This window comes from Grampus griseus (genome assembly GCF_964374135.1).
Source record: "Grampus griseus genome assembly, chromosome: 1".
Lineage (NCBI taxonomy): Eukaryota > Metazoa > Chordata > Mammalia > Artiodactyla > Delphinidae > Grampus > Grampus griseus.
Window position 1 is genome coordinate 37,812,097 of NC_139017.1, and position 25,705 is coordinate 37,837,801.

Here is a 25,705-nt window from a genome sequence, read left to right on the forward strand (position 1 = left end):
AGAAAAAGAATGAAAAGAAAGAGAAAGAAGTCAGAAAAATGAAAGCCAGATACAGGTAGTGTCTTGCAGGTCATAACAATTTTGCATTTTACTCTGAGTAAAATCAGAATCCATTACAGGTTTTGAGCAGGGGAACAATGTGGTCTGCCTTATGTTTTTGCAACATTGCATTGGCTCCTCCTCCCCCTTCCCTCCCCCCGCCCCTCTTCCTCCTCCTCCTATTCCATGAGAATATACGGTAGGGAGGCAAGGATAGAAACAGAAAAGACCAGTTGGGAAGATGGTCTGGAGGCAGAGGAGAGATTATAGGACTCAAAGCTGAACATTAGGTCAATCCACGTCTCTGACCCAATTTCATTCCTTTTTATGGCTGATTAATATTCCATTGTATATATGTACCACATCTTCTTTATCCAGATACTATGTGTAAAATGGACAACCGATGGGAACATGCTGTACAGCACAGGGAACACACCTAGTGCACTGTGGTAACCTAAATGGGAGGGAGGTCCAAAAGGGAGGGGATATCTGTATGCATATGGCTGATTCATTTTGTTGTGCAGTTGAGGCTAACACAGAATTGTAAAGCAACCATACTCCAATAAAAAATTAATAAAAAAAAAAAAAGCTGAACATTAGCAGAGAAGGGGTGAGAGGTGATTGGATTTTGCACATACTTTGAAGCTAGGATTTCCTAGCTAGATTGCAAGTAGAGTCTGAAAAAGAAAAGAATAAAGGATAGTTCAAATGTCTGAGAACAAAGGCATGAACAACTGGAAGAACAAAGTAGCCATCAACTGAGATGGTGTGACGGCTGCAGATAGAACAGGAAGGGGAAATGGGGAGTTCAGTTTTGGACATGAGTGTGAGATGTCTTTTAGACATCTAAGCAGAGAGTTGGAATGAAAAGTTCAATGTAGTTGAAATTTGGAAGAAACATCTGGGCTGGACATCCTGTTACTCATCAGTAGATAGATGATGTTTAAAGCCATAAGACTGGATGAGATCACCAAAGAGGTGAGTGCAGATATAGAAGAAAAGAGAACTAAGACTGAGCCCTCTCACATACCAACATAAAGACATTAATGTGGAGGGGAAGCCAGCAAAAAGAGATGGAAAAGGAGCAACCAGTGAAGTAGGAAGGAAACTAGGGGAATGGGGTGTCCTGGAAGCCAAGTGAAGACATGGTTTTAAAAAGAAGGAAGCCAGAATTGTGTCAAATGCTGCCAATACATCTAATAAAGTGAGTGCCAAGAGCTGGATTTAGCAGGTGAAATTTTGGAATTGCAGGTGTTATTGCCCTTACTCTTGCCATTTCCTTTGATAATTTTGGTGGACTGTGGTGCCACATTACCCAGAGAGCCAACTATGCTGTCAAGATTCTAACAGCCTTTGGGACTATTTGCTCTTTATTTGTACATTGCAGTACAACAGTTGATGTTTAATAAACTTTAAAGTTTTCTGAGATCTTATTATTATAAATTCTATAGTTCTATAAGGTATGGGCTTTTGTTTAAATTCTTATACATTTTAAATTATGTTATTTAATAGCTAGCCAGATGGTTCAGACTACAAGATGGAAATTTAAACTGTCTTTAAAGAAGAGTGCTCCTTTGGGAACCAAGCTATGTAACTTTATGTATTATATGTAGTATAATGTAAGATTATGTAATTTTAAGCCGTATGATTTTTCTTTCTTTAAGCCAGAGGATTCTGGCACCTATACCTGCGTTGCTAACAATGCTGCAGGTGAAGACACACACACTGTCAGCCTGACTGTGCATGTTCTCCCCACTTTTACTGAACTTCCTGGAGATGTGTCATTAAATAAAGGAGAACAGCTACGATTAAACTGTAAAGCAACTGGTATTCCATTGCCCAAGTTAACATGGACCTTCAATAACAATATTATCCCAGGTTGGTAATTTAATTCTTAAGAAGTGAATGGTACACCCATAGAGAACTCAAAACCAATCTCCATTTTTTTTTTAAAGCCCAGGAGCCCTCATCCCTGGGAGGACAAGTGTCTCTATTTGTTAGACTTTATGACCAGCATAAAGATATTGTCTGTAAAGAGAAATTGTTGCATCCCAAAATTGAGTTCTGAAGTACTGCATTTACAAATGCCTTGCTGGAAAATTAGTAATAAGCTTGAGTTTTCTCTGCTATAAAGATTTATGTTAATCACTAGAATTCACCAACTGTATCACCTTAACAATAATAGTATATCTTACTAAAGAAAAATAAACTCTAAAAAACTTAATCAGTACTCTTTTCTGAAGGCGTAGTACTAACTTAGCTATTTCAATTTTTAAAGCTTAATTTTCCACATAATATTCAGCAGTATGAAACTTTAAAATATAATGTGAATGGGAGAGAACATGCAAGGTAAACATACTTAACAATCAGATATTGGCTGGTCTAATCAAAATCTTATTTAGTATTGATTATTTTAGGATTAGCATGTTTATCTTATACTCTATTCCAAGTATTGTAAATACCTTTGTAAATAATTATATCATCATCACCTATGGAGAAGTTCAAATTATTACAAAATTAATCTTGTTATTATTATTTATTACCTAACTAGCGTATATTTTCATGATTTCCCCTCTGAGCTGCCAGGTCAGTTGAATTATATTTTGATGTAAATTGTTTGGGAGGAAAAGTGGTGTGAGAAATGAAATGGAAAATGTCATATTTCTGAATGAAAGATTTTTTGAAACCCAGAGAGACTGTGAGCCAGCTTTAGGCAACCCTTTGAGATGAAAGGTGTACTTCAAATCGAAAATTAATTTTGAAAGATGTTTGTTTTCATTCTCTTCTCCTGTTCCTTCTTTTTTTTCATTCTTCAAACAAGTGTCTAGAGACACAGCAAATAGCTCAGGAAGAAATCCCTGGAAAAGGCTCTCTCCTCCAGTGTCATAATGAGATCTCTTTGGTTCAGTTGCTAACCAATTCATAAATCTAACCTGCAAAATATTGAGCTGTACTGATTATTTTCCTAGGTTACTGAGAGGCATTTACGTTGCTTTCTACCTTGTTTCCTTCAGCCCACTTTGACAGTGTAAATGGACACAGTGAACTTGTTATTGAAAGGATGTCAAAAGAAGATTCGGGTACTTATGTGTGCACTGCAGAGAACAGCGTTGGTTTTGTGAAGGCAATTGGATTTGTTTATGTGAAAGGTAGATAAAAAGTCTTCTATTTTAAATTTATTTATGATGAATGGTTTGTGTTTTGCCTCCTTATTGTATAGTAATACAATATAACTTCAATTTATTAATCCATTTAGTCTTATTTCACAGATATGAAATTCATGACATAAAAAAAATTATGAACATTCAACTCAAAAGTAGGTAAGCAGTATGTAAAGAGATCATTTGGCACAAAATGGAATCATCCACTTAGGTTACTGAAATGGACAAAATTATCTCATTGATTAGCATGAGCAATTAATTCTGGAAGATCCATGGGGCTCAAACGTGGCTTTTCCCCTCTTCACTAAATTATCTTTTAAATAGATCAAAATCACAAAGAAATTATTGGAGCTTCCTTTTTCTTATACTCATCTTTTGTTATTTCCCCAGAACCTCCAGTCTTCAAAGGTGATTACCCTTCTAACTGGATTGAACCACTTGGTGGTAATGCAATCCTGAATTGTGAGGTGAAAGGTGATCCCGCCCCAACTATCCAGTGGAACAGAAGGGGGATGGATATTGAAATTAGCCACAGAATTCGGCAACTTGGAAACGGCTCCCTGGCCATTTATGGCACTATAGTAAGTCACACTGGAATTGTCAGTATGCACTTTAACTGTCACAATCAATGCCTCTCTATAGGTGCCATGGATGGGAAAAGTTTCTAATGCATTCCTATTTTAATCATAAAATCTGAGTCAATGGGTTCTTTTAAAAAACTGAAACAGTGGTTCAAATTGATGATTTTTAGCCCTTCAAAGAAGTACAAGCAATAAAATAATTTTGCTGCTTTGTTCTCCATCATTGACCTATTGTTCAACATCAGTAGATAACTTCCTCAAATCTGTTTTAGAATGCGGAAATTGAAGAATTACAACATTGTAAATTACAAATAAATGTTAGATTTCATCACCAAGTCGATAACTATATTAGGCTGTCCAAAAGTTTCAGTAATTCAGACAGTGATTAGTACTTTAAGTTATTCTAATTTGGGGGTCAAGTGAATGAGATATTTTATCTGAAAAATTCTTAACTAGACTAAATGAGGGTAATTTGTTAACCTACTGTTGAATTAGTTAATTAGTATATACTATCTAATCACCTGCTCCAATGGGCCACTCTCAGTCTTTTCTTCTCCTTGGCTTTATTTCAACCTTAGATGTTATTGATCGTCCCTTCAATTTTGAGATGATTTCTACCTCTAGCTACACGAATGAGTCTCAGGCTTCTTCATTACTGCTTTACCCCCCTTTTCCTCTACGCAAACATTACTACTTCTGAAGTCCTTGGTACTTCTTCTAATATCAATATTAATACTAATTTTTTTCCACCATACAATTTCAGATTCCTAACCCTGTACCTTCAACCCTGAAACTCTTTCAGGTTCCATTTACAGTTTCCTACTAGAAATCTCTATTTGGATAATGCATTGATACCCTGATTAAACAACTAAATCATCTGTCTCTCTCCTCCCACCCTCCTCCACTTCCTTCAATTCAGTTCCTCTTAACTGACTTACTCTTTCTATTAACAAGACCAGAATTCTTCTGTTCACAAGACCTTAGCAAAATCTGTGTCTCTAGTCATCAAATCTAAACTCATGTGGTCCTTATTTTCTATAATATATATGTATAAATTTGTGACTTACATTCTGTGATTTGTCATCATTAATAATTAGTTCCTCACTTTCTTCCCTACATTTCAAGCTTTCTAAATGGAGGCTAAGCTTAATGTTTTTTTTTAACAACCCCCATAAGAAAGAACTAGATATTCGTTGATTTGTTCTGATTATTTAATGCTTTTTAAGCTATCTATAAGAATAGTGTTGGCATTTTTCTTTAATGAGATAATTTTGGATAAATGATTGTAAAAAATGTGATTTTCTGCTTAGGTTTCCTGCCAGTTATTGTTCCCTGAGAGCAATGATACGTTGTTCAGAAAAAAATTAAGCTAGGAATTTCTTTCTCTTCTTTTCTTTAAAAAAAAAAAATCTATGTGGTTAAATATAGGTAAGTTTTTCTATTTCCATTGAAATACCGTCTCAAAAACAAAACTGCATATAAACAAGCATCATGGTAATAAAAAGTGATTTGCGCTGTTCTATAGGCACATATTTTTATAAAACACTGCTTATTTCCGTAGAATGAAGATGCCGGTGACTATACATGTGTAGCTACCAATGAAGCTGGGGTGGTGGAGCGCAGCATGAGTCTGACTCTGCAGAGTAAGCTGCTTAATCAAACTCTAATTAAACACTTGTTTTAAGAAATGTCCATTTAATTGTTCATTTAACTTCCTAGCAAGTACATTAATGGTAGCTTTCAGAGTCTGTCTAATTTACTTTTCTGCTGCTGATGGAGCAGCTGTTACCAAGCATAAGACTGATATAATTTTGCAATATATTTTATCTAACACATGCAGCTCACACTTGCAATTGCTCGGTAGCAGAGCCTTTTGTGTTGTTTGCAATATATTCAATCGAGTACCCTTCGTATAGCTCCTCACGGTTGTTGTAATGAACTTACAAAAATATCATTTTCTGGCACTTGAAAAATAAGTGTTGAAAATAAAGACTAATGTAAGTGAACTCAAGAGTGCTCCAGCTTGGGGCTTCCCTGGTGGCGCAGTGGTTGGGAGTCCACCTGCCGATGCAGGGGACACGGGTTCATGCCCCGGTCCGGGAAGATCCCACATGCCGCGGAGCGGCTGGGCCCGTGAGCCATGGCCGCTGAGCCTGCACGTCCGGAGCCTGTGCTCCGCAACGGGAGAGGCCACAACAGTGAGAGGCCCACGTACCGCAAAAAAAAAAGAGTGCTCCAGCTCGATTGCTGTCAATCTGCCGTGAAATAACTATGTGCTCCGAGCAGGATTATCATGTTCATGATGAAGGCTCTCAGTATAAACCATTGGAAGACAGGTTTTCATAATTAGAAAAACATGAAAGACTCCAATGGCTCCCTGGACAGTCCCCAGAACCACTTCAGGGGCTGACCCGAGAACAATGTTATTCGGTTGACAATTTAAGGAAATCAGCTTATTTTGAGACTAGGCTCAGTAATTAACAGGGTGAATTTATTTACATTTTCTTTATTCACTATTGAGAGATGCTGTAGACTAGCATTTACTAACAGCTGTTTGCCAAACTACTATATATATACCATATTTTCTTTATCCATTCATCCATTGAAAGACACACTCAGGTTGTTTGTATGTCTTGCTAAGACAATGTTTTATTAAAATACATATCTACCAAATGATAACTTTGTGGGGTGTCATTAGGAAAAAAGAGTGCCATGATTGAGTAAGTCTGAGAAAAAAATAGATTAAACAAGGTTTATTCATTTATTAAATATATAAAGAGCACCTAGTATATGCCAAGCCCTGCTTAGGTGTACCAATTTCTTTACTGCAGATATTTCCAGAAATGTTAATATGCAGATGTGAGTTAGTTATAACTCAACAAGAGGAAAATATAATATTCTACATTCCCCAAAAAAAATGTTATTTCCATGAAACCTTCCTCACCCCTTTGTTGGGTGAGTGTAGGTAGGTCATCTCATGATTAATCTCTCCTGGAAGACTGTTCCACTGACAGTTTAAGAAAAGCTGCATTAGATTAGATTAGCTCATCTACATACTGACAATAAATTCATTGTAATAAATGAGGGATATAAAAAAAGCCAAAAATATAATTTGTTTAAAATTAAGATTAAAGCACCAGAAGGAATGTTTTCATTTAGATAAAATGCTCGTATTTAACTGATCATTATGTGACTGATAGAATTAATTCAACTTTGAAAGATGTACATATGGAATTTTATTGTTGAATTAATTTATAGCCTTATGTGCAGTTGGAAATGTTCAAATGTGCAATCTAAATTAAGATTCTAAGTTTTATTTAACACTTTCTTTGGCCATAATAATATGAACAGACAAGCTCATCTATTCATTTTGTTGTTATTTAGTGTTACGTGATTAGTCTGAGGCATTTACTTTATCCAGCAACAGTTTATTGAATACATTATGTAATCTCATCACTGGGAGAGAAGGAAAAGCACCAGCCCTGAAAGTTCCTAGAGTGATGTTAATGTAAACATCAAGTAAGAAGGCAATTGTATAGGATGATGTGGGCATATATATGAATAATACATTAATAACACTCACTGAGGGATTCAAACCTCATATGAAATAATTACTTTTGTAAAAGACATGTCAGTGGTACCTTTACATAAAATACTAGCATAGTAATATCACAATAAAACACATTTTACTTCTGTTTTTGTTTTATGTTCCATCATTCCAGATACATTTCCTGGTCTATAATGTGCAGCCACTGCCTTGAATTATATGATTGCATTAACTCTCACTGAGCAAATCATTCCACCATTCAGTTCAGTCTCACTAAAACACCACTGTCATCCCGACATACTCTATCAAGAATAAGCACAATCCCCTTTGCTTACCTATTCAAACATAAACCCTTCTGATTTTCTTATAAGATTTTAACCAGATGTTTAATACCTGCATGCTACTGCTCTCCTGGATGAATCATCCTTTCAAAACTAAACCCATCTCTATGCTATTTCCTTCTCTCCAGGGAGCCTCCTTTCTGCTATATGTAATCTTACTCATTTTTAAAAATCCAGTCCAAGCTTCTTCTCCATGAAGTCTTTCATATTCTATCCTGACACTGTAGACCAGTATAAAGATAAACATTCTGTCAGCAGTTTTTTGCAATTCCTTTTACATTCTTTCCAACAGCTTTATTTGAATAGCTATCATCCAGTATAGATACTGTTAACCTCTTCCTCCTTCTTGAAACTCCCTTTGGTTGCCAGGATACCCTTTTCTCCTGAGTTTCTTCAAGGAAGAAACTCAATTACAGGCTCATTTTCTGTCCATTTCTTAAATAATGATGTTGTAATAGTTTATGTCTTTGGATCTCTTCCTCTGATTTTAGACTCACTTCTGAAGCAATCTTATCCACTCATGAAAGACTCACAAATCTATATTTCTAGCCCATATCTCTATTCTGAGCTCTGGATATGAATATCCAACTGTGGTGTAGACATCTCCATTTGAATGTCCTACAGATATCTCAAGCTCAGCAGTTCTAAATGGATGCAAATTATCATTCCTTACTCCCTCCCAACAAATCTGTTCTATCTCCTATGTTCTGCTGGATTGCCCAAAGATATACGATATTGCCCAAATCAAAACCCTGTAGTCATCAATTCCTCCCTTTATTCCATACCATTCAATGGCTAAGTTCTATCACTCCCACCTTCTTAACAATTCTTGAATATTTTCCTTTTCCTCTTCATTTCCAGTGACATGCTTTTGTATGATCTGTTGAGTCACTATTGTTATGCTCCCAGATTACCACAATTTTACCTATTGTATACTAAATTCTATTCTACCTATTCTACTACCAAATTCTACAGGTAAATTATAGCACAGCTCAATAATGGGTTATTTGTCTGTCTTATAAGTGGACTGTTAGCTCCTTGAGGCTAGAAATTATATCTGTGCCCCCAGCATCTAGCACAATGCCTGGCAAAAAGTAGGTTCTTCATATATGTTTATTAAAGAATGATGACCACTGGTGAAAGAATAAGTTGATAATGAATCCCTACCTCAAAAATAATGTAAGGGAAAGAACTGAATGTTCACCATGTAAAACACAGACAAAAGCAATGATAGTAACAGCAACAGTACTAATAATATTGTGTGCTTACCTTGTTAACAATAACAATAGTCCTAATAATATTGTGTGCTTACCTTGTTGAAGAGCTGTGCTTACATCATCTTAGTCGAGTCAAACAAGATCCTGTGAACTAGGGACCATTTTTAAGGACACAATGATTCAAAAAGGTAGTAAAGAGCAGAGACAAAATTTGAATCCAGAAAAGCATGACTGCAGAGCCCATGCTCTAGGCTAGACTGCTTGGGGATTTTAAATTTTTGCCATTTACTAAATAAAACATTCTATCAATAGCCATTACAACCTTAATAGTTGAGAAGCTACAGTGTATTAAAAAATCAGCCTTTTTTCAAAATAATGTTACTATATAATATGGCTTAAAATGTTAATATGATTCCACAAAAGCTAAGAAATACTATGTGCTTTTTTCCATAGGTCCTCCTGTTATCACTCTTGAGCCAATAGAAACTATTATTAATGCTGGTGGCAAAGTCGTCTTGAATTGTCAGGCAACTGGAGAGCCTCATCCAACCATTACATGGTCCCGTCAGGGGCACTCTATCCCCTGGGATGAGCGAATTAATGTGTTGTCCAACAACTCATTATATATCACCGCCGCTCAGAAAGAAGATACATCCGAATATGAATGTGTTGCTCGAAACTTGATGGGTTCTGTCCTTGTCAGAGTGCCAGTAATAGTCCAGGGTGAGTGTGATTCGTTCGCCCTGGGATATTCATGTTAAACAGCACCTGGAGTGATCGAAATCATAAAAATCGTTAAGCATCTTAGTCCAAGTCTCCTCTACCTTTAAGATACTTCTAGATTATAGGGCTAGGACAAAAATCACATCACAAACTGAAAGGACTGAAACAATACAGATGAGAGCTGCAGAATACCACGTTAATAATTCAAAATCCCGAACTGAATTTTGTATTCAAAACTAGGTTAAATTTATTCTCAAAAATCAATGCATATTTTTGCTTTAAAGAATGACTTATTTCCAAACGGTAAATAGCATATAAATTTCTTGGTCACTGACTCTTTCAACAGCCATGTCCAGATGAGTCAGGACTGGAGCTGGGAAGGAACCCTAGTTAGCAGTTTGAAGTTCTTCTCTCTTGCTTAGGTTTTTTTTTTTTTTTTTTAACATCTTTATTGGGGTATAATTGCTTTACAATGGTGTGTTAGTTTCTGCTTTATAACAAAGTGAATCAGTTATACATATCTTGCTTAGGTTTTAATTTTACAGTAAAGAAGAGCTTCCATAAGCAATCTCTCAGCCTTCATAGATTCAGCGCTAGACCCAGTGCATATCTTAAATGAAATCTGACTTAACAAAATTTTTTTACTTACAAAAACAGAGACCAAGTACAATGTTTTACTTGCAGTTCATGGTGGCTTTTCCCAGTGGTCAACCTGGAGATCCTGCAGTGTCACCTGTGGGAAAGGCATCCAAAAGAGGAGTCGTGTGTGCAACAACCCCTCTCCAGCCAATGGTGGGAAGCCTTGCCAGGGATCGGATTCAGAAATGCGGAACTGTCAACATAAGCTGTGTCCAGGTAAACCTCTTTATTCACCGGACAGGCACGTATTCAGTAGATACTCATTTCTGTTCCCTAACTATGGCTTGTCTCACTGTTAGTTCTTTCAACTGAAATATATCTAATGGTGTAATGTGTCACCTTTAGTGGATGGTAACTGGTCAGAGTGGAGCCCTTGGGAAGAATGCACAAGGAGCTGCGGACATGGCAACCGAACCAGGACCAGAACTTGCAATAATCCATCAGCTCAGCATGGTGGGCAGCCATGTGAAGGGAATGCTGTGGAAATAATCATGTGCAACATTAGACCTTGCCCAGGTGAGAATCCACCAATAAGCAAAACTTGCATCTTTCTAACTCCTACAAAGGAGTTATAATTACCTTTTCTTCTTTATTGTGAAGAGATGTTATGGCCGCAACCCTTGAACATATTCATTTTCTGTGTTCTTAGTCCTGTCTCATGGATGAACTTGTGAAGGTATGACATTAATCAGTGTTACATCAAATACCTGATATAACTGAACATGATAAAAGGCTCTAAACTGTGGTGTATTTTTAATCATGTAGATTTAATCAAATTAATGGAATTTTAGAGATAATGAGGACCTTAGATAACAGCTAATCCAGTCATTCGTTTTCACATGAAATAAATGAAGCCTAGAGAGGTTAAAGACCTGCCCAGAAACACACAGCTGGTGAGGAGTAAAATAATATTAGCTACCATTCACTAAATATGTGTCATGTGCTAGGAACCATGCTCATCAGTACTTTATCTACATGTTGTTTTTGACTTTGTGAAACAACACTACAACATAGGTATTTTAGGGTTCTAGGTATCTTCACTGTAAGAACCTTTGCTGCAGGCAGTTTTGCTGCACAACTAAACAGACCGTAAGACAATTTTGTTGTAGAAGATAAAATAATAAAGATAAAATAAAAGAGGAACATTTAAAAGGACATAATTAAGATGAAAAATTAAAAACAAAATTTTTAAAACATTTTGTCATGAAAAATGAAAATACAGAAAATATTTGAATACATTTAAAATGTGTGTAAATTCATGTTATAGTTGTATTGGGGTATGTCTTAGAAAACGATGATACTTCCTTTCTCGGAGTTGATCATTAAGGATTCAGGATCTTTTGTTGGACATAAATTCTTTTTGATATACAAAAAATCTGCTGTAAGTCTTTTCAGATATCCCTGAATGTAAAATGAACAGACGAGGGATGCTATTTCTTATCAATATATGTAACATACATAACTGGTCCTACATATCTGGACTACATTTAAATGTTCCATCACAATTTCAGTCCTTATATTTCACCAAATCATCTAAGCCAGATTCTGTCCCAAATACCAAAATTCTGGGTACATAGTGTTCTCCACTATCAAATAGCAAAAAATTTCACCATTTTCAAGAAACTTACCGGGAAGCATGTAACCGTTTCCTTTTGCTGCGATAAGAGGAGCTTGATTCTTTTGCCTCCAACTTCTAATATTGTGTGATAGATTTTATAAAGACAGCTTGGAGAGCAATCTGTAGTATCTGAATTAGCTAAAGAATCGATAATTAATGCTCTTGAAGACCGTTATGAATTACTAGCCGCCCCTTTTATATTTGCCATAGCTTGGTAAACTTTTGCTTTTGACAGGTGAGAGTGATGACTGTGCTCACCAAAGGATTTGCAAACTGATATATTATCATTTTAGTATAGTATGCGATCTGGCTTTACACGCTCTCATTTCACATTTCCTGTAAGTTTTCTTATCACCGTATTTTCTATCAAGTCATTATACATAGTTGTTATCATCCACTATTTTAAGACCCTCACATCTGCTCGTCACTGTAGTGACCATTATGAGGCCTAAGATGTGTATAATACAAAAATGGGAGCACTGAGTCAGTGGAGAAATGAAACCACTGTCAACTAGTTGAAACCAAACTGTCGAACCTGTTGATCATTGTTTTATCTTTCACAGCAAAATTGCCTTACAGCCAATTAGTTGGTGGCAAAACTGGGGCAAATATTCTTACAGTGAATATACTGGGTGTGGTATATTAGGGCTCTTTCAGGTTAAAGTGACAGAAATCAAACTTAAATACGTAGCTTACATAGAAAATTCTACTTTCAGGTATGATTGAATCCAGGGATTTGGCTAATGTTTTTACTAGCATGTTTTCACTAGCATGTTTTCCATCTCTCATCTCTGCTTTCCTTTCTCTGCCTTTGTTTCTCCATTAAACTCTTTCCATGTGGTGGGAAATATGACTTCCGGCAGCTGGCTCACAGCGGCCTTATAATCTAAGGCCTCAGAGGAAAAAAGTTCCTCTCTCTCTCTCATAATTTGTATCAGCCTCTGCGAAAGAACCCTCTTTGATTTTGTTTGGGTCCCAGGCTCACCTCTGAACTCAGGTAGTCCAGGAGAAGGATACTGCTCTGAGAGCCAGCTTGGGCTAGTTGCCCACCTTGTATCAAGAGGGGCAAGGTTTCTTGTTTGACAGCCTGAAAGAAATCATATGGAATAGAAGAGTGGCTGTTAAGTCATTCTTTTAATCATTCATTCATCCAACAGATACTTATTGAGCACCATTCTAACTGCTGTAATTAGAATATCATTCAGATATTGATAAGCATACAGGACAAACTCAAAGAGTTGAAGTGATAGAGCATAACTGGGAGAGCCACCTTAGCTGAGATGGTCTAAAAAAGGGATATTGACAAACAAAAATGAGTCGTAGTTACCTCTGCATTGGATATTGCATTCTATTGTACAGAAAAGGAAACTAAGATTCAGAAAATATATGATAATTAATTCATTGAGGTTACACACCTACTAAAAGTGAATTAAGGATTTGAACCCAGGTCTGTCTGATTCCCAAGCCAATTTGCTTAGATCCTGGGTATCTTGATTTGCAGTTCAGAACTTCTATTACGTTACAAAAATTAATTAACTGTTATGAAATCTTAAAATAAACCAAAAGCCAAGTTTTTTTAATCTTGAAAAATGAGAAATCTAATTATAATAGAATAATATATCAAAGTAAAAAGAACCAGAAATACTGGATTAGAGCAACCTTTGTACAGTTTGTCAGCTATGATATCTAATGTCTATATAATGAAAAGCTAAATGATATTAGTAAATGTCATAAAACAAAAGTCAGGATTTTTTTTCTCTTCATGTTGAGTAACTATTGGCTTACTGCTGTTTTGCTCACTTTTCTGTTGGTTTACTGTTCTTCTGTCTTTCTTTGGTTATCTCCCAGCCTCTATATTGATTGAATTTAGCTGTTATTTTGGCATATTGTCAGTGGTGTTCTGGATCTTGCCACTGAGAGCATGTATCTCTTCCCACTGAGAGTTTAGTGACATCATATTAGTAGGTAGATATTGACCACAGTGGGAGTGTTTGGTACCACAAAAATTGCAGATGCTATAATTCAGAGTTTCCCTCCCTACTCCCAGAGAGCTGGTTGTTAAACATTTATCAGTATACCACTGCAAAATGGGCAAATAGCCAAAGATAGTCTTTTTCATCCAGGGGGTATGTCAGCACCTTAGGGACTGAAGAGATTTTCTTTTTATACATGGTTGGATTCAACTTGCTAATATTTTGTTGAGAATTTTTACATCTACGTTCATGAGAGATATTGGCCTGTAGTTTCCTTTTCTTATAATGTCTTTGTCTGGTTTTGGTATTAGGGTAACGCTGGTCTCATAGAATGAGTTAGGAAGTAGTCTCTCTGCTTCTGTCCTCTGAAAGAAAGATAGAGAATTGGTATAATTTTTTCCACAAACATTTGGTAAAATTCAGCAGGGAACCCATCTGGTACTGGTGTTTTCTGTTTTGGAAGGTTATTAATTATTGGTTCAATTTCTTTAATAGATCCCCCCTCTTTTATTTCTGATATTAATAATTTGTATTCTCTCTCTCTCTTTTTTTCTTGGCTAGCCTGGCTAGAGGCTTATTGATTTTATGATCTTTTCAAAGAACCAGCTTTGGGTTTCATTGATTTTTATCTATTGATTTCCTACTTTCATTTTCACTGATTTCTGCTCTAATTGTTACTATTTCTTTTCATCTTACTTTGGATTTAATTTGCTCTTCTTTTTTAGTTTCCTAACGTAGAAATGTAGATAATTTATTTTGATCTTTTCTAATATATGCATTCAATGCTATGAACTTCCCTCTAAGCATTACTTTTGCTGCATCCCACAAATTTTGATAACTTATGTTTTCATTTAATTCAAAATATTTTTAATATCTCTTTAGATTTCTTCTTTGACCTAGGTATTATTTAGTAGTGTGTTGTTTAGTCTCCACATATTTGGGGATTTTGCAGCTATCTTTCTGTTATTGATTTCTAGCTTGATTCCATTGTGATCTGAGAGAGACATTATATGATTTCTATTCTTTTAAATTTGTTAAAGTGTATTTTATGGCTCAGAATGTGTTCTACCTTGGTGAATGTTCCATGTGAGCCTGAGAAGAATGTTTATTCTGCTGTTGTTGGATGAAATAGTATATAGATGTCAACTACATCCAGTTGATTGATGTTGTTCTTGAGTTCAATCCTTTCCTTACTGATTTTCTGCCTGCTGGATCTGTCCATTTCTGATAGAGGAGTATTGGAGTCTCTGTCTATTATGGTGGATTCATCCATTTCTCTTTGCAGTTCTGTTAGTTTTTGCCTCACATGGTTTAATGAGATTTTCTTTTAGTAAAAATTTGTGCTTAATCAAACTTACAGAAAAGTTGCAAGAATTGTACAAGGAACTTCTGTATACCCCTACCCAGATTCACCTATTCTGTATATTTCCTAAAACAAGAACATTCTCTTTTATAAACAGTTATCAAAATCAAGAAATTTAACATTCATACAATACTAATTAAGTCTTATTACCTAATCCACAGTTCACATTAAAATTTTATTAGTTGTCCCAGTCATATATGCTTCATAACTCTTTTGCCCACTGCAAGATCTAGTCCAGGATCACACTTGTGTTTATGTGTCAAGTCTCTTTAGTCCCTTTCAACTGGAACAATTCCTTAGTCACTTTTTACCTTTTATGGCCTTGCTATTTTTTAAGTATACAGGCTAATCATTTTGTAAAAGAGTTTCCATTTAGATGTGTCTGATATTTCTTCATGATTAGATTCAGGTTTTGCATTTTGGCAGAAACATCACAGAAATGGTTTTGTGTCCTTCTCAGTGCATCATATGAGATAGTGTATGATGTCAGAATTTGTCCCAAGCTGGTGATGTTAACTTTGTTCACTTGTTTAAAGTGGTGTCTTCCACTGTGTCGTTACTATTTTTACCTTTGTAACTAATAAGTATTTTGTAGGGAAACTTAAAGACTTCATAAACATCTTGTTTCTTATCAATCTTTTATCTACTAGTTTTAGCATCTACTTATGATTTATTTTTGTTTTAAATCAGCTATTGCTATGATCTTACAAAACATTTATAACTCCATCATATCTTCTACATCTATTATTGGCTTTCTTTTTTTTTTTTAATTGCATTTTTTCTTTGTTTTTTTTGCTCTTTGGCCATGCCGTGCACCATGTGGGATCATAGTTCCCAATCAGGGATTGAACCCACACCCTCTGCATTGGAAGCACAGAATCTTAACTACTCAAACGCCAGGGAAGTCCCCTACTGGCTTTCTATTGTAAGAAAGAATTTTCTTTCTCTTTCTCCTTTTTTTTCAGTTATATCAGTAAGAACTCAAATATCATTTCATTCAGTGGTTTATAATGCACTACTGTCTTCATTTATTGTGATGCACAAATTGTCCTAGATTTGGTTAGTGGAGATCCCTTGAGGGATCCTAGCTTCAGTGTCCTCTTGATATGTCCCCATCATTTCATGAACGCTTCGACTTTCTGGTACGAATTGATATTTTAGGCCTATCTTGTCCTCCCCCAGTTAGAAGATATTTCTAAACTGACAATCCTCCCTCTAAAAAAGATGGGTATCTTCTGGGGTAGGCCATCCTGCTGCCATTTGAGACAATCATAAAAAATATATTGTTACAGATAAAGAATGAGCTTTTTTTAAGTGTTATTCTGAAAATCGTTGAGAACTTTGAGTGAAGAATAGCAGTACTAGCTCAGAGCTCACACTCATGTAATACTGTGTGTCTTACACTGCTCAAGGACTTTTCATCTATCAACTCATTATTCCTCATGCCCATCCTAATAAGGTAGGTTCTTTGCTTATCCATATATGGCAGATGGTGAAACTAGGCGCACAGAAGCCAAGTAACTTGTCAAGGATCGTACAGCTAGTAAGGGCAGAGTGGTTATTCAGGCCCAGGGCATCTGCTCCAGAATCCCTGCTTATAAGCACCATGCTCTCCTACCTTTCCAGAATCACAACTGCAACATAGTATAACAACCAACTCGTCTATTATATTTTACTTTATTTTTCAATGTACTAATTCCTCCATAGCTGTTTTCTTTTGTATTATATTATTTAGATACCATGATGTTTTATGCCTTCTCTGGTTTATATTGTCTTTCCTCTTTTTCTTGCTATCGTTCCACTCACATCAAAGAAACATTTCAACTCTACCGCATTTTATGCCATGAAATTTAATTTTGGTTAGGGTTTTCTGTATTGATTTTAAAAAATTAAAGGATCTTAAGCTGGAAACCTCTATTCATATATAATAGAAACTACACAGATAATAAATGAACAAATGTCACCTAATTGTGGTCCTCCAAAAAATGCACGTATCGTAAGTCTTTATATTGTAAGAGATAAAGACTTTTGTTAACCAACAGCCTTGGAAATAGAACATATTAAAATGATTGGAATGGCAGAATTTTGAAATCCCATAGTCCATATATAAGAACCATGAGCATCAGTAATCTGAATTAATAAAGAAGTAGTCTTGAGTAATATTTGCCATTTAATTAAAGGCCTTCTTCTTTCCTTTTATGTTTAGTCAAATAACTTTTAGTGCAGATTCTTGTGAGGTGAAATAAATTTGTGTGACTCTGTCTAAAAAGTATACGAATATGTAGTCAATTCAACTAGAAAACAGTTAATTAAAAGAAAATTCAAGATGTGTTTTAAAATATTTTCTAAACAAAGCAACCAAATGATAATTCCATTCCTTGTTTTTCAACTTATTCTTATAGACTGGGTTAAGAGAATATTTAGACAAGACCTTACAGCCCTATGGTTCATATCTTGGTTAAACTGGGTGACCACAACAACAAACTTTTTGAGCCCTACATCTAGAAAATACCCCTCAACAAAACTATGACCTGATACTGACTTATACATAAGAGAAGCCATAATGTTGATTCTCAGCCCCTGCACCTGGTAGGAAACATAATGTTTCAGTCTTGTGGTCAGATGGTGTAATATGTTAGTTACCAAAAGGAAGGCCTTAATATCATTCCTTGGAAACTCCTGGTCAATTTTTACTGTTGTTTAGGAAGCTGGTGAGTGTGTTATTTAGAACTCTTAATTCATGAATATTATGTAATGGGGAAAATTTTTCAAAGAGTTACAACTGTGCAAATCATCATGTTGTTGAAAAGTCCAAGTACATTGTAAATGTGAAGGTGAATCAGGCTTAAAGATGTGGCCTTGCAGTCTGGGGTCCAGCTTATCATTATGGAGACATTTGTATTGTCCATAACCGTATCTAGATTTGTTATACAGCTTTGCTTCTTAGCTTCTGGTCCCTACCACTTTCTCCAGAGCTTAGAGTACAAATACTTAGCTACGGGTAAAAGCTCAGATTTTATTTACATATAGTAGTTTGATTAAATTAAATTAAATTAAATTTTTTTTGGGGGGTGCTCTTTTTTTTACATCTTTATTGGAGTATAATTGCTTTAAAATGGTGTGTTAGTTTCTGCTTTATAACAAAGTGAATCAGTTATACATATACGTATGTTCCCATATCTCTTCCCTCGTGCGTCTCTCTCCCTCCCACCCTCCCTATTCCACCCCTCCAGGCGGTCACAAAGAACCGAGCTGATCTCCCTGTGCTATGCAGTTGCTTCCCACTAGCTATCTACCTTACGTTTGATAGTGTATATATGTCCATGCCTCTGTCTCGCTTTGTCACAGCTTCCAATTCCCCCTCCTCATATCCTCAAGTCCATTCTCTAGTAGGTCTGTCTCTTTATTCCTGTCTTACCCCTAGGTTCTTCATGACATTTTTTTTTCTTAAATTCCATATATATATGTTAGCATACGGTATTTGTCTTTCTCTTTCTGACTTACTTCACTCTGTATGACAGACTCTAGGTCTATCCACCTCATTACAAATAGCTCAATTTCATTTCTTTTTATGGCTGAGTAATATTCCATTGTATATATGTGCCACATCTTCTTTATCCATTCATCCGATGGTGGACACTTAGGTTGTTTCCATCTCCGGGCTATTGTAAATAGAGCTGCAATGAACATTTTGGTACATGACTCTTTTTGAATTATGGTTTTCTCAGGGTATATGCCCAGTCGTGGGATTGCTGGGTCATATGGTAGTTCTACCTTTAGTGTTCTAAGGAACTTCCATACTGTTTTCCATAGTGGCTGTATCAATTTACATTCCCACCAACAGTTCAAGAGGGTTCCCGTTTCTCCACACCCTCTCCAGCATCTATTGTTTATAGATTTTTTGATGATGGCCATTCTGACCAGTGTGAGGAGATACCTCACTGTAGTTTTGATTTGCATTTCTCTAATGATTAATGATGTTAAGCATTCTTTCATGTGTTTGTTGGCAGTCTGTATATCTTCTTTGAAGAAATGTCTATTTAGGTCTTCTGCCCATTTTTGGATTGGGTTGTTTGTTTTTTTGTTATTGAGCTACATGAGCTGCTTGTAAATTTTGGAGATTAATCCTTTGTCACTTGCTTCATTTGCAAATATTTTCTCCCATTCTGAGGGTTGTCTTTTGGTCTTGTTTATGGATTCCTTTCCTGTGCAGAAGATTTGAAGTTTCATTAGGTCCCATTTGTTTATTTTTGTTTTTATTTCTGTTTCTCTGGGAGGTGGGTCAAAAAGGATCTTGCTCTGATTTATGTCATAGAGTGTCCTGCCTATGTTTTCCTCTAAGAGTTTGATAGTTTCTGGCCTTACATTTAGGTCTTTAATGCATTTTGAGCTTATTTTTGTGTATGATGTTAGGAAGTGATCTAATCTCATACTTTTACATGTACCTGTCCAGTTTTCCCAGTAAGACTTATTGAAGAGGCTGTCCTTTCTTCACTGTACATTCCTGCCTCCTTTATCAAAGATAAGGTGACCATATGTGCGTGGGTTTATCTCTGGGATTTCTATCCTGTTCCATTGATCTATCTTTCTGTTTTTGTGCCAGTACCATACTGTCTTGATTACTGTAACTTTGTAATATAGTCTGCAGTCAGGGAGCCTGATTCCTCGAGCTCCATTTTTCTTTCTCAAGATTGCTTTGGCTTTTTGGGGTCTTTTTTGTTTCCATACAAATTGTGAAATTTTTTGTTCTAGCTCTGTGAAAAATGCCACTGGTAGTTTGATAGGGATTGCATTGAATCTGTAGATTGTTTTGGGTAGTAGAGTCACTTTCACAATGTTGATTCTTCCAATCCAAGAATATGGTATATCTCTCCATCTATTTGTATCATCTTTAATTTCTTTCATCAGTGTCTTATAATTCTCTGCATACAGGTCTTTTGTCTCCTTAGGTAGGTTTATTCCTAGATATTTTATTCTTTTTGTTGCAATAGTAAATGGGAGTGTTTTCTTGATTTTACTTTCAGATTTCTCATCACTAGTGTATAGGAATGCCAGAGATTTCTGTGCATTAATTTTGTATCCTGCTATTTTACCAAATTCATTGATTAGCTCTAGTAGTTTTCCGGTAGCATCTTTAGGATTCTCTATGTAGAGTATCATGTCATCTGCAAACAGTGACAGCTTTATTTCTTCTTTTCCGAGTTGGATTCCTTTTATTTCCTTTTCTTCTCTGATTGATGTGGCTAAAACTTCCAAAACTATGTTGAATAAGAGTGGTGAGAGTGGGCAACCTTGTCTTGTTCGTGATCTTAGTGGAAATGCTTTCAGTTTTTCACCATTGAGGACGATGTTGGCTGTGGGTTTGTCATATATGGACTTTATTATGTTGAGGAAAGTTCCCTTTACGGCTACTGGAGGGTTTCTATCATAAATGGGTGTTGAATTTTGTCGAAAGCTTTCTCTGCATCTATTGAGATGATCATATGGTTTTTCTCCTTCAATTTCTTAATATGGTGTATCACGTTGATTGATTTGCATATATTGAAGAATGCTTGCATTCCTGGAATAAACCCCACTTGATCATGGTGTATGATCCTTTTAATGTTCTGTTGGATTCTGTTTGCTAGTATTTTGTTGAGGATTTTTGCATCTATGTTCATCAGTGATATTGGCCTGTAGTTTTCTTTCATTGTGACATCCTTGTCTGGTTTTGGTATCAAGGTGATGGTTGCCTCGTAGACTGAGTTTGGGAGTGTTCCTCCCTCTGCTATATTTTGGAAGAGTTTCAGAAGGATAGGTGTTAGCTCTTCTCTAAATGTTGGATAAAATCTCCCTGTGAAGCCATCTGGTCCTGGGCCTTTGTTTGTTGGAAGATTTTTAATCACCGTTTCAATTTCACTGCTTGTGATTGGTCTCTTCTTATTTTCTATTTCTTCCTGATTCAGTCTTGGCAGGTTGTGCATTTCTAAGAATTTGTCCATTTCTTCCAGGTTGTCCATTTTATTGGCATAGAGTTGCTTGTAGTAATCTCTCATGATCTTTTGTATTTCTGCAGTGTCAGTTGTTACTTCTCCTTTTTCATTTCTAATTCTATTGATTTGAGTCTTCTCCCTTTTTTTCTTGATGAGTCTGGCTAATGGTTTATCAATTTTGTTTATCTTCTCAAAGAACCAGCTTTTAGTTTTATTGATCTTTGCTATCGTTTCCTTCATTTATTTCTGATCTGATTGTTATGATTTCTTTCCTTCTGCTAGCTTTGGGTTTTTTTTGTTCTTTCTCTAATTGCTTTAGGTGCAAGGTTATGCTGTTTATTCAAGATGTTTCCTGTTTCTTAAGGTAGGCTTCTATTGCTATAAACTTCCCTCTTAGAACTGCTTCTGCTGCATCCCATAGGTTTTGGGTCATCATGTCTCCATTGTCATTTGTTTCTAGGTATTTTTTAATTTCCTCTTTGATTTCTTCAGTGATCACTTCGTTATTAAGTAGTGTATTGTTTAGTGTATTGTTTGTATTTTTTACAGATCTTTTCCTATAATTGATATATAGTCTCATAACGTTGTGGTTGGAAAAGATACTTGATACAATTTCAGTTTTCTTAAATTTACCAAGGCTTGATTTGTGACCCAAGATATGATCTGTCCTGGAGAATGTTCCATGAGCACTTGAGAAAAATGTGTATTCTGTTGTTTTTGGATGAAGTGTCCTATAAATATCAATTAAGTCCATCTTGTTTAATGTATCATTTAAAGCTTGTGTTTCCTTATTTATTTTCATTTTGGATAATCTGTCCATTGGTGAAAGTGGGGTGTTAAAGTCCCCTACTATGAATGTGTTACTGTTGATTTCATCTTTTATGGCTGTTAGTATTTGCCTTATGTATTGAGGTGCTCCTATGTTGGGTGCATAAATATTTACAATTGTCATATCCTCTTGGATCGATCCCTGGATCATTATGTAGTGTCCTTCTTTGTCTCTTCTAATAGTCTTTATTGTAAAGTCTATTTTGTCTGATATGAGAATTGCTACTCCAGCTTTCTTTTGGTTTCTATTTGCATGAAATATCTTTTTCCATCCCCTTACTTTCAGTCTCTATGTGTCTCTAGGTCTGAAGTAGGTTTCTTGTAGACAACATATATATGGTTCTTGGTTTTGTATGCATTCAGACAATCTGTGTCTTTTGGTGGGAGTATTTAGTCATTTTACATTTAAGGTTATTATCGATATGTATGTTCCTATTCCCATTTTCTTAATTGTTTTGGGTTCGTTATTGTAGGTCTTTTCCTTCTCTTGTGTTTCTTGCCTAGAGAAGTTCCTTTAGCCTTTGTTGTAAAGCTGGTTTCATGGTGCCGAACTCTCTCAGCTTTTGCTTGTCTGTAAAGGTTTTTATCTCTCCATCAAATCTGAATGAGATCCTTGCTGGATAGAGTAATCTTGGTTGCAGGTTTTTCTCCTTCATCACTTTCAGTATGTCCTGCCACTCCCTTCTGGCTTGCAGAGTTTCTGCTGAGAGATCAGCTGTTAACCTTATGGGGATTCCCTTGTGTGTTAGTTGTTGTTTTTTCCTTGCTGCTTTTAATATGCTTTCTTTGTATTTAATTTTTGACAGTTTGATTAATATGTGTCTTGCCGTATTTCTCCTTGGATTTATCCTGTATGGGACTCTCTGTGCTTCCTGGACTTGATTAACTATTTCCTTTCCCATATTAGGGAAGTTTTCAACTATCATCTCTTTAAATATTTTCTCAGTCCCTTTCTTTTTCTCTTCTTCTTCAGGGACCCCTATAATTCGAATGTTGGTGCGTTTAATGTTGTCCCAGAGGTTCCTGAGACTGTCCTCAGTTCTTTTCATTATTTTTTCTTTATTCTGCTCTGCAGTAGTTATTTCCACTATTTTATCCTCCAGGTCACTTATCCATTCTACCTCAGTTATTCTGGTATTGATCCCTTCTAGAGTATTTTTCATTTTATTTACTGTGTTGTTCATCGTTGCTTGTGTCATCTTTAGTTCCTCTAGGTCCCTGTTAAATGTTTCTTGCATTTTGTCTATTCTATTGGCAAGATTTTGGATCATCTTTACTATCATTATTCTGAATTCTTTTTCAGGTAGACTGCCTATTTCCTCTTCATTTGTTAGGTCTGGTGGGTTTTTATCTTGCTCCTTCATCTGCTGTGTGTTTTTCTGTCTTCTCATTTTGCTTATCTTACTGTGTTTGGGGTCTCCTTTTTGCAGGCTGCAGGTTCGTAGTTTCTGTTGTTTTTGGTGTCTGTCCCCAGTGGCTAAGGTTGGTTCAGTGAGTTGTGTAGGCTTCCTGGTGGAGGGGACTAGTGCCTGTGTTCTGGTGGATGAGGCTGGATCTTGTCTTTCTGGTGGGCAGGTCCACGTCTGGTGGTGTGTTTTGGGGTGTCTGTGGACTTATTATGGTTTTAGGCAGGCTCTCTAATGGGTGGGGTTGTGTTCCTGTCTTGCTAGTTGTTTGGCATAGGGTGTCCAGCACTGTAGCTTGCTGGTCGTTGAGTGGAGCTGGGTGGTGGTGTTGAGATGGAGATCTCTGGGAGATTTTCGCTGTTTGATATTATGTGGAGCTGGGAGGTCTCTTGTGGACCAGTGTCCTGAAGTTGGCTCTCCCACCTCAGAGGCACAACACTGACTCCTGGCTGCAGCACCAAGAGCCTTTCATCCACATGGCTCAGAATAAAAGGGAGGAAAAAGTAGAAAGAAAGAATTACTAGAAGAAAGGAAGGAAGGAAGGAAGGAAGCAGGAAGGAGGGAAGGAAGGAAAAAAGAAAGAAAGAAGATGAAGTAAAATTAGATAAAGTAAGATAAAATGTTATTAAAATAAAAAATAATTATTAAGAAAACAAATTTAAAAAAACGGACGGATAGAACCCTAGGACAAATGGTGGAAGCAAAGCTATAGACAAAATCTCACACAGAAGCATACACATACACACTCACAAAAAGAGGAAAAGGGGGAAAAAAATCATAAATCTTGCTCTCAAAGTCCACCTCCTCTATTTGGGATGATTCTTTTTCTATTCATGTATTCCATAGATGCAGGGTACATCAAGTTGACTGTGGAGATTTAATCCGCTGCTCCTGAGGCTGCTGGGAGAGATTTCCCTTTCTCTTCTTTGTTCGCACAGCTCCGGGGGTTCAGCTTTGGATTTGGCCCCACCTCTGCGTGTAGGTCTCTGGAGGGCGTTTGTTCTTCGCTCAGACAGGACGGGGTTAAAGCAGCAGCTGATTCGGGGGCTCTGGCTCACTCAGGCCGGCGGGGAGGGAGGGGCACGCAGTGTGGGGCGGGCCTGCGGCAGCAGAGGCCAGCATGACGTTGCACCAGCCTGAGGCGCGCCGTGCGTTCTCCCGGGGAAGTTGTCCCTGGATCCCAGGACTCTGGCAGTGGTGGCTGCACAGGCTCCCCGGAAGGGGGTGTGGATAGTGACCTGTGCTCACACACAGGCTTCTTGGTGGCGGCAGCAGCAGCCTTAGCGTCTCATGCCTGTCTCTGGGGTCCGCACTTTTAGCCGCGGCTTGCGCCCGTCTCTGGAGCTCCTTTAAGCAGCGCTCTTAATCCCCTCTCCTCGCGCACCAGGAAACCAAGAGGGAAGAAAAAGTCTCTTGCCTCTTCAGCAGCTCCAGACTTTTCCCCGGACTCCCTCCCGGCTAGCCGTGGTGCACTAACCCCTTCAGGCTGTGCTCACGCCGCCAACCCCAGTCCTCTTCCGGCGCTCCGACCGAAGCCCGAGCTTCAACTCCCAGCCCTGCCCTCCCCGGCGGGTGAGCAGACAAGCCTCTCGGGCTGGTGAGTGCCGGTCGGCACCTATCCTCTGTGTGGGAATCTCTCTGCTTTGCCCTCCGCACCCCTGTTGCTGCGCTCACCTCCGCGGCTCCGAAGCTTTCCCCCTCCGCCACCCGTAGTCTCTGCCCACGAAGGGGCTCCTCGTGTGTGTAAAACCTTTCCTCCTTCACGGCTCCCTCCCACTGGTGCAAATCCCTTTCCTGTCCTTTTGTCTCTGTTTTTTCTTTTGCCCTACCCAGGTATGTGGGGAGTTTCTTGCCTTTTGGGAGGTCTGAGGTCTTCTGCCAGCATTCAGTTGGTGTCTGTAGGAGTTGTTCCACGTGTAGATGTATTTCTGGTGTATCTGTGGGGAGGAAGGTAATCTCCGCGTCTTACTCTTCCACCATCTTCCCCTTGTCTCGCCTTAATTTTAATAAAATAGCCCCTTTGGGCTTCCCTGGTGGTGCAGGGGACACGGGTTCATGCCCCGGTGTGGGAAGATCCCACATGCCGCGGAGCGGCTGGGCCCGTGAGCCATGGCCACTGAGCCTGTGCGTCCGGAGCCTGTGCTCCGCAACGAGAGAGGCCACAACAGTGAAAGGCCCGCGTACCGCAAAAAAAAAAAAAAAAGAATAAAATAGTCCCTTTGAATAATTTAAAGCATTTATTTTGGCTCTAGGTATCCTTCTGAATTTCCTGATAGACACTAATTCTTATGAAAATC

The 25,705-nt window shown here is 37.3% G+C and overlaps 1 protein-coding gene across 1 annotated transcript in view; it reads left to right on the top strand.

The window, feature by feature from the left end:
- The window catches only part of HMCN1 (hemicentin 1), a gene marked incomplete at its 5' end in the record, with an annotated part of 521,222 nt that overhangs the window by 424,713 nt on the left and 70,804 nt on the right, over positions 1 to 25,705 (top strand). Inside the window, 7 exons of the mRNA XM_082648266.1 lie at positions 1,704 to 1,917; positions 3,054 to 3,188; positions 3,591 to 3,781; positions 5,343 to 5,424; positions 9,340 to 9,609; positions 10,294 to 10,464; positions 10,594 to 10,764. Coding sequence (XP_082504392.1) covers positions 1,704 to 1,917; positions 3,054 to 3,188; positions 3,591 to 3,781; positions 5,343 to 5,424; positions 9,340 to 9,609; positions 10,294 to 10,464; positions 10,594 to 10,764 — 1,234 coding nt within the window. The remainder of the gene's footprint in view (positions 1 to 1,703; positions 1,918 to 3,053; positions 3,189 to 3,590; positions 3,782 to 5,342; positions 5,425 to 9,339; positions 9,610 to 10,293; positions 10,465 to 10,593; positions 10,765 to 25,705) is intronic.